This window comes from Microcaecilia unicolor, chromosome 1 (genome assembly GCF_901765095.1).
Source record: "Microcaecilia unicolor chromosome 1, aMicUni1.1, whole genome shotgun sequence".
Lineage (NCBI taxonomy): Eukaryota > Metazoa > Chordata > Amphibia > Gymnophiona > Siphonopidae > Microcaecilia > Microcaecilia unicolor.
In genome coordinates, this window is record NC_044031.1 from 548565594 (window position 1) to 548580499 (window position 14906).

The 14906-nt window shown below is 52.7% G+C and overlaps 1 protein-coding gene across 1 annotated transcript in view; it reads left to right on the forward strand.

Annotated features, from left to right (window-relative positions):
- The window catches only part of VPS13B (vacuolar protein sorting 13 homolog B), a 1674799-nt gene that overhangs the window by 380680 nt on the left and 1279213 nt on the right, over window positions 1-14906 (forward strand). Inside the window, 1 exon segment of the mRNA XM_030217225.1 lies at window positions 10648-10821. Coding sequence (XP_030073085.1) covers window positions 10648-10821 — 174 coding nt within the window.

Genomic DNA, 14906 nt, shown 5'->3' on the forward strand with positions numbered 1-14906 from the left:
AAATGGCCTATGCTGGTGTAGACGCATGTATTGGATGCACGCAGGTCCATTTTTCAGTGCACCTGCAAAAAAGGCTTCTTTTTTTGGCCAAAAATGGATGTGTGGCAAAATTAAAATTGGCTCGCATCCATTTTGGGCCTGAGACCTTACCGCCACTCATTGACCTAGCAGTAAAGTCTCACGCGTTAACTGGGCGTTAATGGCCTACGTGCGTACAATGCCGATTACTGTGCAGTTAGTGCCGTGCAGTGGCGTAGCCAGACATGATATTTTGGCTGGGCCCAGAGCTAATATGGGTGGGCACTATATATATATTTCTCCGAGGACAAGCAGGCTGCTTGTTCTCACTGATGGGTGACGTCCACGGCAGCCCCTCCAATCGGAATCTTCACTAGCAAAGTCCTTTGCTAGCCCTCGCGCGCCCGCGCGCACCGCGCATGCGCGGCCGTCTTCCCGCCCGAAACCGGCTCGAGCCGGCCAGTCTTCTTTTGTCCGCACTCGGTACGGTCGTATTTTTTCGCCGTGTCGAGCCCCGGAGAGTCGACCTCGCGCGTCCATATTGTTGAACGTGTTTTTTTCTTCGGAAAAGCTTTTGGCCCCGATAAGTTTTCTTTCGTCGTCGGGGTAGGCCTCTTTTCGGCCTCGGTCGAGATTTTCTCCCTCTAAAGTTTTTGGTGCTCTTTTTCCGTCATTTCGGACTTTGATTTCGCCGGCGTGATTTTTCCGCCCATGACATCGAAGCCTTCCAGCGGCTTCAAGAAGTGCACCCAGTGCGCCCGGGTTATCTCGCTCACTGATCGACACTCGTCGTGTCTTCAGTGTCTGGGGGCCGAGCACCGCCCTCAGAACTGTAGCCTGTGTTCCCTGCTTCAAAGGCGGACTCAGGTAGCGAGACTAGCCCAGTGGAACGTTTTGTTCTCGGGCTCTTCGTCGGCATCGGCACCGGGATCTTCGAGTGCATCGACGTCGTCAGCGTCCAGACCATCTTCCTCGGCCGCCCTTGCATCGAGTGCATCGAGGCATCGGGCCTCTGCATCGGCGCCGAGACATCGGATAGCTGCATCGACGTCGGTGGTACCGGGACCTCGTCTGCTGATGTCGTCGGACGGTGGTGCATCGTCAGGAGTGCAGGTGAGGGCTGTCCATTCCCCTGCTGGTGGCGGTGAGCCTTCGGGTGGGTCTCCTCCCACCCTGAGGGCTCCTGCGGTACAGCCCCCCCGAGACCGACCTTCTTCGGCCTCGGCCCCGAGGAAGCGACGGATGGATTCTACGTCCTCCTCGTCGGTGCCGGGGAGCTCCGGTGACATGCTTCGGAAGAAGTCGAAGAAGCATCGACACCGGTCTCCTCCCCGCGTCGGCACCGAGAGCTCTGGGTCGCCGAGGGATTCGGCACCCAGCAGGCATCGGCACCGAGAGGACCGCTCACCCTCTGTCCAAGAGGTGTCGATGCGCTCCACTCTGGACAGCCCGGAACAGCCTCCTCGCCCGGAACAGGTCCTGACGTCGACGCCTGCATCGACCTCACAGCCTTTCTCTGCAGCCGCTCTAAACGAGAGCCTCCGGGCCGTTCTCCCAGAGATTCTGGGAGAGCTGTTGCGCCCTACCCCTCCAGTACCGGCGGTGCTTGCGCCTCCGGTACCGTCGAGCATGGCGCCGGCTGGCCCATCGACCAGGTTGAGGTCCCCGACGTCGGTACCGCGTGCGGTGCCGGCAGCGGCCACCTCCCAGGAAGGCTCCCTGACTACGTCGGCGGAGGGAGCTTCGCCGATGCGGGCGAGGGAGTCTACCTCTCGACGCCCCCATCGTGGACGTGGCTCCACTGAGTCGAGCAGGGCGAGGTTGCAGACACAGGTTCGTGAACTTGTGTCTGACACCGAGGGTGAGGCCTCGTGGGAGGAAGAGGAAGATCCTAGATATTTCTCTGACGAGGAGTCTGAGGGTCTTCCTTCTGATCCCACTCCCTCTCCTGAAAGACAGCTTTCTCCTCCCGAGAGTCTGTCTTTCGCTTCCTTTGTCCGGGAGATGTCTACGGCCATCCCCTTCCCGGTGGTTGTGGAGGACGAGCCCAGGGCTGAAATGTTTGAGCTCCTGGACTATCCTTCTCCACCTAAGGAAGCGTCCACTGTTCCCTTGCACCATGTCCTGAAAAAGACATTGCTTGCGAACTGGACCAAGCCATTAAGTAATCCCCACATTCCCAAGAAGATCGAGTCCCAGTACCGGATCCATGGGGACCCAGAGCTGATGCGCACTCAGTTGCCTCACGACTCTGGAGTTGTGGATTTGGCCCTAAAGAAGGCTAAGAGTTCTAGGGAACATGCTTCGGCGCCCCCGGGCAAGGACGCTAGAACCTTAGACTCCTTTGGGAGGAAGGCCTACCATTCCTCTATGCTCGTGTCCAAGATCCAGTCTTACCAGCTCTACACGAGCATACACATGCGGAACAATGTGCGGCAGTTGGCGGGCTTGGTTGATGCTCTTCCCCCTGAGCAGGCCAAGCCTTTTCAGGAGGTGGTCAGGCAGCTGAAGGCGTGCAGAAAATTCCTGGCCAGAGGAGTTTATGACACTTTTGATGTTGCGTCCAGGGCCGCTGCTCAAGGTGTGGTGATGCGCAGGCTCTCATGGCTGCGTGCCGCCGACCTGGAGAATAGAATCCAGCAGCGGATTGCGGACTCGCCTTGCCGTGCGGACAACATTTTTGGCGAAAAAGTCGAACAGGTGGTAGAGTCTCTCCACCAGCGGGACACCGCATTCGACAAATTCGCCCGCCGGCAGCCTTCAGCTTCTACCTCTACAGGTAGACGATTTTTTGGGGGAAGGAAGACTGTTCCCTACTCTTCTGGCAAGCGTAGGTACAATCCTCCTTCCCGACAGCCTGCGGCCCAGGCTAAGCCCCAGCGCGCTCGCTCTCGTCAGCAGCGTGCGACTCAGCAAGGCCCCGCGGCTCCCCACCAAAAGCAAGGGGCGAGCTTTTGACTGGCTCCAGCAGAGCATAGCCGACATCCAAGTGTCCGTGCCGGGCGACCTGCCAGTCGGAGGGAGGTTGAAAGCTTTTCACCGAAGGTGGCCTCTCATAACCTCCGATCAGTGGGTTCTGCAAATAGTCCGGCAGGGGTACACCCTCAATTTGACCTCAAAACCTCCAAATTGTCCACCGGGAGCTCAGTCTTACAGCTTCCAGCACAAGAGGGTACTTGCAGAGGAACTCTCCGCCCTTCTCAGCGCCAATGCGGTCGAGCCCGTGCCATCCGGGCAAGAAGGGCTGGGATTCTATTCCAGGTACTTCCTTGTGGAAAAGAAAACAGGGGGGATGCGTCCCATCCTAGACCTAAGGGCCCTGAACAAATATCTCGTAAAAGAAAAGTTCAGGATGCTTTCCCTGGGCACCCTTCTCCCCATGATTCAGCAAAACGATTGGCTATGCTCTCTGGACTTGAAGGATGCCTACACACATATCCCGATACTGCCAGCTCACAGACAGTATCTGCGATTTCAGTTGGGCACACGCCACTTCCAGTACTGTGTGCTACCCTTTGGGCTCGCCTCTGCGCCCAGGGTGTTCACAAAGTGCCTAGCTGTGGTAGCAGCGGCACTTCGCAGGCTGGGAGTACACGTGTTCCCATATCTCGACGATTGGCTGGTAAAGAACACGTCCGAGGCAGGAGCCCTGCAGTCCATGCAGATGACTATTCGCCTTCTGGAGCTACTGGGGTTTGTGATAAATTACCCAAAGTCCCATCTTCTTCCAGTGCAGAACCTCGAATTCATAGGAGCCCTGCTGGATTCTCGGACGACTCGCGCCTATCTCCCAGAGACGAGAGCCAACAACTTGTTGTCCCTCGTCTCCCGGGTGCGGGCGTCCCAGCAGATCACAGCTCGGCAGATGTTGAGATTGCTGGGCCATATGGCCTCCACAGTTCATGTGACTCCCATGGCCCGCCTTCACATGTGATCTGCTCAATGGACCCTAGCCTCCCAGTGGTATCAGGCCGCTGGAGGTCTAGAGGACGTGATCCACCTGTCCACGAGTTTTCTCGAATCCCTGTATTGGTGGACGATTTGGACCAATTTGACTCTGGGACGTCCCTTCCAAATTCCTCAGCCACAAAAAGTGCTGACCACGGATGCGTCTCTCCTGGGATGGGGAGCTCATGTCGATGGGCTTCACACCCAAGGAAGCTGGTCCCTCCAAGAACGCGATCTACAGATCAATCTTCTGGAGTTACGAGCGATCTGGAACGCTCTGAAGGCTTTCAGAGATCGGCTGTCCCACCAAATTATTCAAATTCAGACAGACAACCAGGTTGCCATGTACTATGTAAACAAGCAGGGGGGCACCGGATCTCGCCCCCTGTGTCAGGAAGCCGTCAGCATGTGGACCTGGGCTCGCCGGTACGGCATGGTGCTCCAAGCCACATATCTGGCAGGCGTAAACAACAGTCTGGCCGACAGGTTGAGCAGGATTATGCAACCTCACGAGTGGTCGCTCAGCTCCCGAGTGGTGCGCCAGATCTTCCAAGCGTGGGGCACCCCCTTGGTGGATCTCTTCGCATCTCGAGCAAACCACAAAGTCCCTCAGTTCTGTTCCAGGCTTCAGGCCACCGGCAGACTGGCGTCGGATGCCTTCCTCCTCGATTGGGGGGAGGGCCTGCTGTATGCTTATCCTCCCATTCCTCTGGTGGGGAAGACTTTGTTGAAACTCAAGCAAGACCGAGGCACCATGATCCTGATTGCTCCTTTTTGGCCGCGTCAGATCTGGTTCCCTCTTCTTCTGGAGTTATCCTCCGAAGAACCGTGGAGATTGGAGTGTTTTCCGACCCTCATCACGCAGGACGAAGGGGCTCTTCTGCATCCCAACCTCCGGTCCCTGGCTCTCACGGCCTGGATGTTGAGGGCGTAGATTTTGCCTCTTTGGGTCTGCCAGAGGGTGTCTCCCGTATCTTGCTTGCTTCCAGGAAAGACTCCACTAAGAGAAGTTACTTCGTTCATTGGAGGAGGTTTGCCGTCTGGTGTGACAGCAAGGCCCTAGATCCTCGCTCTTGTCCTACACAGACCCTGCTTGAATACCTTCTGCACTTGTCTGAGTCTGGTCTTAAGACCAACTCCGTAAGGGTTCATCTTAGTGCAATCAGTGCATACCATTACCAAGTGGAAGGTAAGCCGATCTCAGGACAGCCTTTAGTTGTTCGCTTCATGAGAGGTTTGCTTTTGTCAAAGCCCCCTGTCAAGCCTCCTACAGTGTCATGGGATCTCAATGTCGTTCTCACCCAGCTGATGAAACCTCCTTTTGAGCCACTGAATTCCTGCCATCTGAAGTACTTGACCTGGAAGGTCATTTTCTTGGTGGCAGTTACTTCAGCTCGTAGAGTCAGTGAGCTTCAGGCCCTGGTAGCCCAGGCCCCTTACACCAAATTTCATCATAACAGAGTAGTCCTCCGCACTCACCCTAAGTTCCTGCCAAAGGTCGTGTCGGAGTTCCATCTGAACCAGTCAATTGTCTTGCCAACATTCTTTCCCCGTCCTCATTCCTGCCCTGCTGAACGTCAGCTGCACACATTGGACTGCAAGAGAGCATTGGCCTTCTACCTGGAGCGGACACAGCCCCACAGACAGTCCGCCCAATTGTTTGTTTCTTTTGATCCCAATAGGAGGGGAGTGGCTGTAGGGAAACGCACCATATCCAATTGGCTAGCAGATTGCATTTCCTTCACTTACGCCCAGGCGGGGCTGGCTCTTGAGGGTCATGTCACGGCTCATAATGTTAGAGCCATGGCTGCGTCGGTAGCCCACTTGAAGTCAGCCTCCATTGAAGAAATTTGCAAAGCTGTGACGTGGGCTTCTGTCCACACATTCACATCCCATTACTGCCTGCAGCAGGATACCCGACGCGACAGTCGGTTCGGGCAGTCAGTTCTTCAGAACCTGTTTGGGCTTTAGGATCCAACTCCACCCCCCGAGGGCCCTGTTTGTTCTGTTCCAGGCTACACTCTCAGTTAGTTGGTAAATTTTTTTAGGTCAATTTCTGTTATGTCCTCGCCGTTGCGAGGCCCAATTGACCATGGTTGTTGTTTTGAGTGAGCCTGGGGGCTAGGGATACCCCATCAGTGAGAACAAGCAGCCTGCTTGTCCTCGGAGAAAGCGAATGCTACATACCTGTAGAAGGTATTCTCCGAGGACAGCAGGCTGATTGTTCTCACAAACCCGCCCGCCTCCCCTTTGGAGTTGTGTCTTCCCTTAAGAGTTTGTCTTGCTACATACTGGACTGGCCGGCTCGAGCCGGTTTCGGGCGGGAAGACGGCCGCGCATGCGCGGTGCGCGCGGGCGCGCGAGGGCTAGCAAAGGACTTTGCTAGTGAAGATTCCGATTGGAGGGGCTGCCGTGGACGTCACCCATCAGTGAGAACAATCAGCCTGCTGTCCTCGGAGAATACCTTCTACAGGTATGTAGCATTCGCTATATATATATATATATATATATATATATCTATAGTGCCCACCAATATTACCCAAGGCAATGAGGAGCCCATCCCCACCCAGAAATTCCCTAGCAATAAATTTTAATAGTGACCACCAGCCCCAGGCAGGCAGCAGGCCCCAGCTAGCTCAATTTTAAAAAAATTACACAGCACATGTCACACAATGTTAAAAATTATGATTAAAAAAAGTACTTACATTTTTATTACCGGCTCCTATTGCTGCTGGGCTCGCCTCGAAATAATGTCGAATCATGAAGAAGAACCTTCCAGGGCCAGGCTCGTGCTCCTCACCTCCGCTCCGCAACCCTCCTGTAAAACGTGCACTGCATGGCGTGCACATGATGGGGGTGGGCTGGACTGGAGTCCTGGACTGGCAGCTGAGCGGGTGCCCTTCCCTCTTTCTCTCCTACCCTTCCATCCAGTGTCATCCCTCTTTCTCTCTCCATCCTTCCACCCATTACCCTCTCCCAATCCTTCCATCCATTGTCTCCCTCTCCTTACATCCATTGTCTCCCTCTATCTCCCCTTCCTTATAGACAGTTATCTCTCTACCCTTTTCCATTCAGCATGCCCTCTCTTCCCCCCCCCCCCCCATCCTACCAGTGGCTTTCCTTTTTCTCTTCCTACCCTTCCATCCAGCGTCTTCCCTCTTTCTGCTCCCTCCTTCCAGCATTTTCCCTCTTTCTCCCTCCTTTCATCCAGCATTTCTCCATTTGACCAGCTAAGGTCTCCCCCAGTTTCTCTCCAGCAGCTTCTCTCTCTTTCTCCTGCCATTTTCCATGTCCCCTCCTTCTCTCCCCCATCTTGCTATTCATCTGTCTCTCTCTCTGTACCCCTCTTCCATCTAGCATCTTTTCTCTTTCTGCCCCTTCTTCTAGCATTTTTCCTCTTTCACCCTCCTTTTATTCAGCATTTTTCCTCTTTGTCTCTCCAGCTGACCAGTCAGGGTATCCCCTTTGTTCCCCTTCCTTCTCCCCAGCAGCCTGTCTCTCCCCTGCTCTTTTCCATGTTCCTTTTCTCTGGCTCTCCCCTGTTGTTTCCATCTCTCTCTGGCTCTCCCCTCTTTCTCTCCCCTGCTCTGTTCCATGTCCCCTCTCTCCCCATCTTTCTCTGTACTCTCCAGCGTCATCTTCTTTTTTTCTCTCCCCTCTGCTCTCTCGGACACCCTTCCCCTACCAACCATGTTTCCTCTCTCACTCTCTGGCCCTCTGAAACAGGAGCAGCAGCAGCGTCATCAACACAAGAAGAAAAACAAGCGTGGGGCCGCCCGCAGCAGCCTTCAGTCATGCGCTGTCGGCTCTCCCATCCTCTGCCCTCGCTGACGTCAATTTCCCGTTCCGGGGGCAGAGGACAGGCAGAGCCGACAGCGCATGCCTGGAGCGGCGCGGCCCCGCGCTTGTTTTTCTTGCCAGTCATAGAGCAAGGCAAACTGAGCGGCACAGCGCTGCTTCAAATTTCAGCGCTCCGGAACGAAGGTGGAGATGTGGGATCACGGATGGGTGGGCCTGGAGGAAAAGTGGCCGGGCCCAGGCCCGCCCAGGCCCACCCGTGGCTTCACCCCTGGTGCCGTGTGCTGGAAATTTTCTGGCATGCCTAGTGGACGCGCATAAAAAATGAAATTAGCCCCAGCTGCAAAGGAGTAAAATACAAACTAACACATGCGACCAGCTTTTCTTACACGAGCACGCAGCTATGGAATGCACTACCAACTAGCTTGAGAACAATCAACGAAATAACTAACTTTTGCAAATCTCTGAAAACATACCTCTTCAACAAAGCCTACCCCGAAAATCCATAGCGTAACTATAACACCTCATCACTCCAACCTTCCCTGAAAGTCTTCTTTATATAATTGTCTGATTAACTCTTCGTGTTATCCATGATCCTTTGAAATACCAATTGTATCTTTGTTATCCTTGATCTCTGTAACACCAAATGTATCTGTTACCCTGTAATGGCAATGCCATAACAGGTTTATGTAAGCCACATTGAGCCTGCAAATAGGTGGGAAAATGTGGGATACAAATGCAATAAATAAATTAATTAAGCAAAATAGTGTACAAAGGTTTGCAGACATGAAACTAACCATTGTTACTCAGGATTGCTAAGACACACAAATAGTGATGTCATCCATCAGTGGTGGGATGGAACTGCTCTTTCAGAGCCCAGAACTTTAGTGTAAAGTACTGAGCATTCACGACCCTTCCTGTGTTCAGTGTTCTCCTCAATTGGTTCAAAAGCTCAACATAGTTAAACAACTCTAAGAGGCCAATGCTCAAAGGTTTGCAGTAGAGGGAAACTCTACCATGAATCTAGCACAGAAAAATTGCTGCGGCATGCTCAAAATATAGAGCATGCAAATTCATGCCAAGTTAAAATAGTGGCAAATATGCAGTTCATTGCAAAATATGTTAACTTTCTGTCAGTGCCTGAGCAGTGATTGGTTAAGGTACTGACAGGAAAGTTGAAATAAAAACAGCTTTCCATAGCAAATCAACCTCTTACCTCCAATGCATTGGCTCCCAAACCCGACATTTCTTCTGACCCCCTCCCCTGCAAACATATCCCTGGTGGTCTGATGCCATACTTGAGCATCAGCTTTGGTCTGTGCCGTCCCCCCCCCCCCCCCCCCCCCCCCCCCCCCCCCCGCACAAAAAAAATCTTAAAGAATGTCCTTGGGATCCAGTGGCCCCTCCCCATCACAAAATAGCCTGATGGTCCAGGCGGACCCCCAGTCACTAGTCAATGCCTGGAGGTCTAGTGGAGGCCTACCTGCTATATCCCTCGTACCTTTCATAAGAAGGAGGAGCGATGCCCATTTACTGCCGCTTCTCTGGGCCGCTGTCTTGAAAGTTGCAGTGTCCTGTCCCATACAGTGCATCCCAGGATGCACTGGGCAGGGCCTAATTACCATATAAGGGTTGGAGGGAGAGAGAGAAGCGGTGCTGCTAGACGCCTCTTCTCTCAACAAACACTTCTAATGTTGCCCTAGACCTGACAGAAAGTTTCCTGTAATAAACTTGCCTGAGAAGTAACATAGTAGATGACAGCAGAAAAAGACCTGCACGGTCCATCCAGTCTGCCCAACAAGATAAATTCACATGTGCTACTTTTTGTGTATACCTTACCTTGATTTGTATCTGCCATTGTCAAGGCACAGACCGTAGAAGTCTGCTCTGCCACCCAATCTCGGCTAAGCTTCTGGGGATCCCTTCCTTCTGTATCATATTTGGTGAACTTGCCCCAAGCTGATAACGTTCTGGAAGGACATACTATTTGGCTCTTCAATAAATGATTGGAATGAATTATCCCACCAAGGTTGAGCATTGTCTTTTTAATTTTAAGTCTCTGCATAGCTTTTTTTTTTTTTTTTTTTAATTTTGTGCATTCCTGCAGGGTAATTCAGGACTGCATTTAAAAGTGGTCTGTGCTAATGGTTTCAGCACCTGAACTGAAACCATTGTAGCATTTGGCACACAATAATGTACATGCAAACCCGGTGCTAACACCCTTTAAGCTCCGGCTTTTTTTTTTTTTTTTTTTTTTTAGTACCAGCCCCTCAGAAAGGTTAGAGAGATACAACAGGGAGAAGGAAAGAGAAAGAGAGAGATAAGACTTCAGGGGAGGGGAACAGGGAGCCAATGCATGAGAAGAGAACACTTAGGTCTGTGAGCAGGAGAAGGAGTGCAAGTGCATGTATCACATACCTAATGCATGTAACTTGGCATGTCTGAAATCTGCATGTGTTGTGATTCCTGACCCAGTATCTGAGATGCCTCTTCTCAGTGTGTACAGGCAGGGCAGTTTTCAAACAGCTAATTTATGTTCGTGGATGACCATTTGCCCAAACACATGGCTCTTGAAAATTATTGTCCATACGTTCATTAGTTTTTATGTTCTCCTATTTTTTTTTTAAATAAAAGTTTTTTGTGTTTTTCAGGAATCTTGATGCTTACTGTTGAAATATGTTTGATAAGTAAAAAAATCTTACCTTTTTTCTTATAATAAATATTTACATGAAAAATCAGGTCAAAGTGACTGCAATCATAATAAAAACATTATAAAACATATGCAATTCTCCAGACCTAGTTAACTAACATCAAATTCAAACATAACTATATGTTTTAAGTAGTAAAAAAAAAAAGGACATCTTTATATTGATCCTACTCTAGGTGACTGTGGAAAAGAGAAGCTGATTCCTTTAATCCAGGGTCCTTCAGACACTAGAGACCTACACAATAGCAAGTGGCTTAATGGAAGTAGAAAGCCAGAATCTCTTCTTGGTCCAGATTTGATAGCCTTTACAGTCCAGATCCCACAACAGACAGACTATTGCCATAATTCTGGTAAGTACAGAGCTATTTTTAAACTGATTTCACATTAGTCCCAATGAATTCAGTACAGCATTAACTCAAGTTTTTCAAGTATTTTTATTTTACTAGTCTCTTTTCAGGAGTTAATAAACACCGATCATTGTGTCACCCTCTTTCATAAAGTACTGGTATGGATAATTGATTGCATTTAACTTTTACTGTTAGTGATCTGTCCTTGATGCTCTGTATTGTGCAAAACACATACAGGGCAAATCTATAATCTAGGTGCTCACATTTACGTGCATGTTATGAACATTAATGTTTAGAATACTAGCAGTTAGGCACGTATGTGCACACCTACATGTGGAAATGCTAGCTTTAAACAAGTGCTATTTGGAAAAAACCCTCTTAACTTACATAGTGCATATTTGCAAGGGGAGCATACCATGATGGAACCCCCCACCCCTGGGGCACTGGGGTAGTGCTATCTGACACTTCAAGTGCTCCAGCTTGTAAATCCTTCAAACCATTCACTAGTCTTCACAACCAGGTAAGTGGGACAGTAGAGTTTAATAATTAGAGTACTTAACAGTGCTCTCTTAGGCTTCGGTGGCTGATGTTATGGATCTTGCCACATCTGAGTAAGTGCAACCAATGTTTCAGCCTTTATGCTATGGCTTTCTTCAGGGTATGCTGTGAGGTCTGTAGTTTGTCATTATATATATATATATATATATATATATATATATATATATATATATATATATATATATTCTGTTAGTCACAAATTTGAATTTTTGGCAAGAAAGTTTATTGGTCACAAATTGAAATTCTAGTGGGAAATGAGACTAGAAATTCATTGAAATACTGTGGGGGAGGAATTTCTGTAGGTCCTATTCTAGGAATATATTTAAGGAACATGACAAATTCCTACACGTCCAATAGGCTAATGTGGATCCTCAAGAAAGCTTTTCAACTTTTAGTTTTCTGTTCCATTTCCCTTCTTACTGCATTAGCTATTCCTAGGAGTGCTTTGTAACTGGTCATTCTCCGAGGACAAGCAGGCTGCTTGTTCTCACGACTGGGTTGACGTCCGCGGCAGCCCCCACCAACCGGAAGAAGCTTCGCGGGACGGTCGGCACGCAGGCCACGCCCACCGCGCATGCGCGGCCGCCTTCCCGCCCGTGCGCGACCGCTCCCGCCAGTTACTTTTTTTCCGCGACTGAGAGAGTGGTGCGTTTGCCTCTCTCTCGGTTCAGCCGCCGGATTTTCGACCGCGTTTACGCGGATCGCTTGGATTCCCGTTCGGTTTCCTCTGATTTTGTTTGTATTGTTTAGAAAAAAAAAAAAAAAAAAAAGAAATTTTTTGCGCGTGTGGAGCACGCGCTCCCCCTTTTCCCTCGCTTTCTAGCGGGGACGCCACGTTGCGGCCTAGTGGCCGCTCGGTCGGTTGATTTTTTCGTGGTGTGATTTTAGCCACCATTGCCGACTTTGACTTCGCCGACGCGATTTTTCCGTCGATGTTCTCGAAGGTCCCGAGTGGATTTAAAAAGTGTGGTCGCTGCGGCCGGCCGATCTCGTAGACCGACACCCACGCTTGGTGCCTCCAGTGCCTCGGGCCGGAGCACAATCTCAAGTCGTGCGCTTTGTGTCTCGGTCTCCGGAAACGGACCCAGGTTGCGAGGCAAGTTCTGCGGGACCGTCTTTTTGGAACTTGCGCCGGCCCCTCGACGTCGACCTCGACGGCATCGGTATCGAAGGCCGGTTCTTCGGTACCGGTATCGATGCCCGAGACATCGGCACCGATGGCAGCGACCCCAGGAGAACAGGTCCCGTCGGCCCGCCGGTCCGCCGGTGAGAGTGGGGTTGAGAGGTCGCGTGGGCAGTCGGCCCCGGTCACTCCCTCAACTCGTGAGCCACGGGACCGAACCCTGTCGGACCCGGTACCTCGAGACCGAGGGGGATCGACCTCCTCCTCCTCCATGCCCTCCGGCGCCGGTGACGTGCACCGGAAAAAAGATAAGAAGCGCCGTCACCGGGAGCCCTCGGTGCACCCTGAAGAGGAGTCGACGCCGAAGCGTCATCGCAGAGAGGAGAGATCTCCGTCGGTGGTGGAGGTACCGACGCGTCGGGGTTCCGGCACCTCGGTGCCGTCTCCTGGCCCCCAGCAGCTTCTGGCACCGACACCCTTACCGGCCCCACCGCCTTTCCCGGCAGCGGGCCTGGACGAGTGCCTCAGAGCCATCCTTCCGGGGATCCTGGAAGGGCTGATGCGCCAGGCTGTGCCGGCGTCGGGGGTGCTTGCGCCCCCGGCGCCGATGACTGTGGCGCCGGCGAGCTCTAGCCCGGCGCCGGGGCTGTCGACACCGCCGCCGCTTGCGGTGCCGGTCTCGACCGCCACGCAGGTGGAGTCCCCGTCGACGTCGATGGAGGGAGCTCCGTCCCCGCCGGCGCGGGAGCCCACCGCTCGACGACACCGAGACCTTGGTGCCTCGACGTCGAGCCGGGCCCGGTACCGGACTCAGCTACATGAGCTAATGTCCGATACCGAGGATGAGGACTCGTGGGGGGAAGAGGAGGACCCGAGATATTTCTCCTCAGAGGAGTCTACGGGCCTTCCCTCGGACCCCACGCCGTCACCGGAGAGGAAGCTCTCACCTCCTGAGAGTCTCTCCTTTGCCTCCTTTGTGCGGGATATGTCTATAAGCATTCCCTTTCCCGTGGTCTCTGTGGAAGAGCCGAGGGCCGAGATGCTCGAGGTCCTCGACTATCCATCACCACCTAGAGAGTCCTCCACGGTACCGCTGCACAATGTCCTGAAGGAGACGCTGCTTCGGAACTGGGTGCGACCACTAACTAACCCCACCATTCCCAAGAAAGCAGAGTCCCAGTACAGGATCCACTCTGACCCAGAGCTCATGCGGCCCCAGTTGCCCCATGTCTCAGCGGTCGTGGATTCTGCTCTCAAGAGGGCACGGAGTTCGAGGGATACCGCCTCGGCGCCCCCGGGGCGGGAGTCTCGCACTCTGGACTCATTTGGGAGGAAGGCCTACCAATCCTCCATGCTCGTGACCCGCATCCAATCTTACCTGCTCTATATGAGCATCCACATGCGGACCAATGTGCAACAGCTGGCGGACCTGGTCAATAAGCTCCCGCCGGAGCAGTCCAGGCCTTATCAGGAGGTGGTCAGGCAGCTGAAGGCGTGCAGAAAGTTCCTGTCCAGGGGGATTTTTGACACCTGTGACGTGGCATCTCGTGCTGCGGCCCAAGGTATAGTGATGCGCAGGCTCTCATGGCTGCGTGCCTCTGACCTGGACAACCGCACCCAGCAGAGACTGGCTGACGTCCCTTGCCGGGGGGATAATATTTTTGGCGAGAAGGTCGAGCAGATGGTTGACCAACTGCATCAGCGGGAAACCGCTCTCGACAAGCTCTCCCACCGGGCGCCTTCAGCACCCGCCCCCGCGGGCGGGCGTTTTTCCCGGGCTCGGCAGGCTGCACCCTATTCTTTTGCGAAGCGTAGGTACAACCAGCCGGCCCGAAGGCCTCGTCAGGCACAGGGACAGCCCCAGCGCGCTCGTTCCCGTCAACAGCGTGCGCCTAAGCAGCCCCCTGCGCCTCCACAGCAAAAGCCGGGGACGGGCTTTTGACTGGATCCATGGGAACATAGCCGCCCTACAAGTGTCCGTACCGGACGACCTGCCGGTCGGAGGGAGGTTAAAATTTTTTCACCAAAGGTGGCCTCTCATAACCTCCGACCAGTGGGTTCTCCAAATAGTGCGGTACGGATACGCCCTGAATTTGGCCTCCCTGCCTCCAAATTGTCCTCCGGGAGCTCAGTCTTTCAGCTCCCATCACAAGCGGGTACTTGCAGAGGAACTCTCCGCCCTTCTCAGCGCCAATGCGGTCGAGCCCGTACCACCCGGGCAGGAAGGGCAGGGATTCTATTCCAGGTACTTCCTTGTGGAAAAGAAAACTGGGGGGATGCGTCCCATCCTAGACCTGAGAGGCCTGAACAAATTCCTGGTCAAAGAAAAGTTCAGGATGCTTTCCTTGGGCACCCTTCTGCCAATGATTCAGAAAAACGATTGGCTATGTTCCCTGGATTTAAAGGA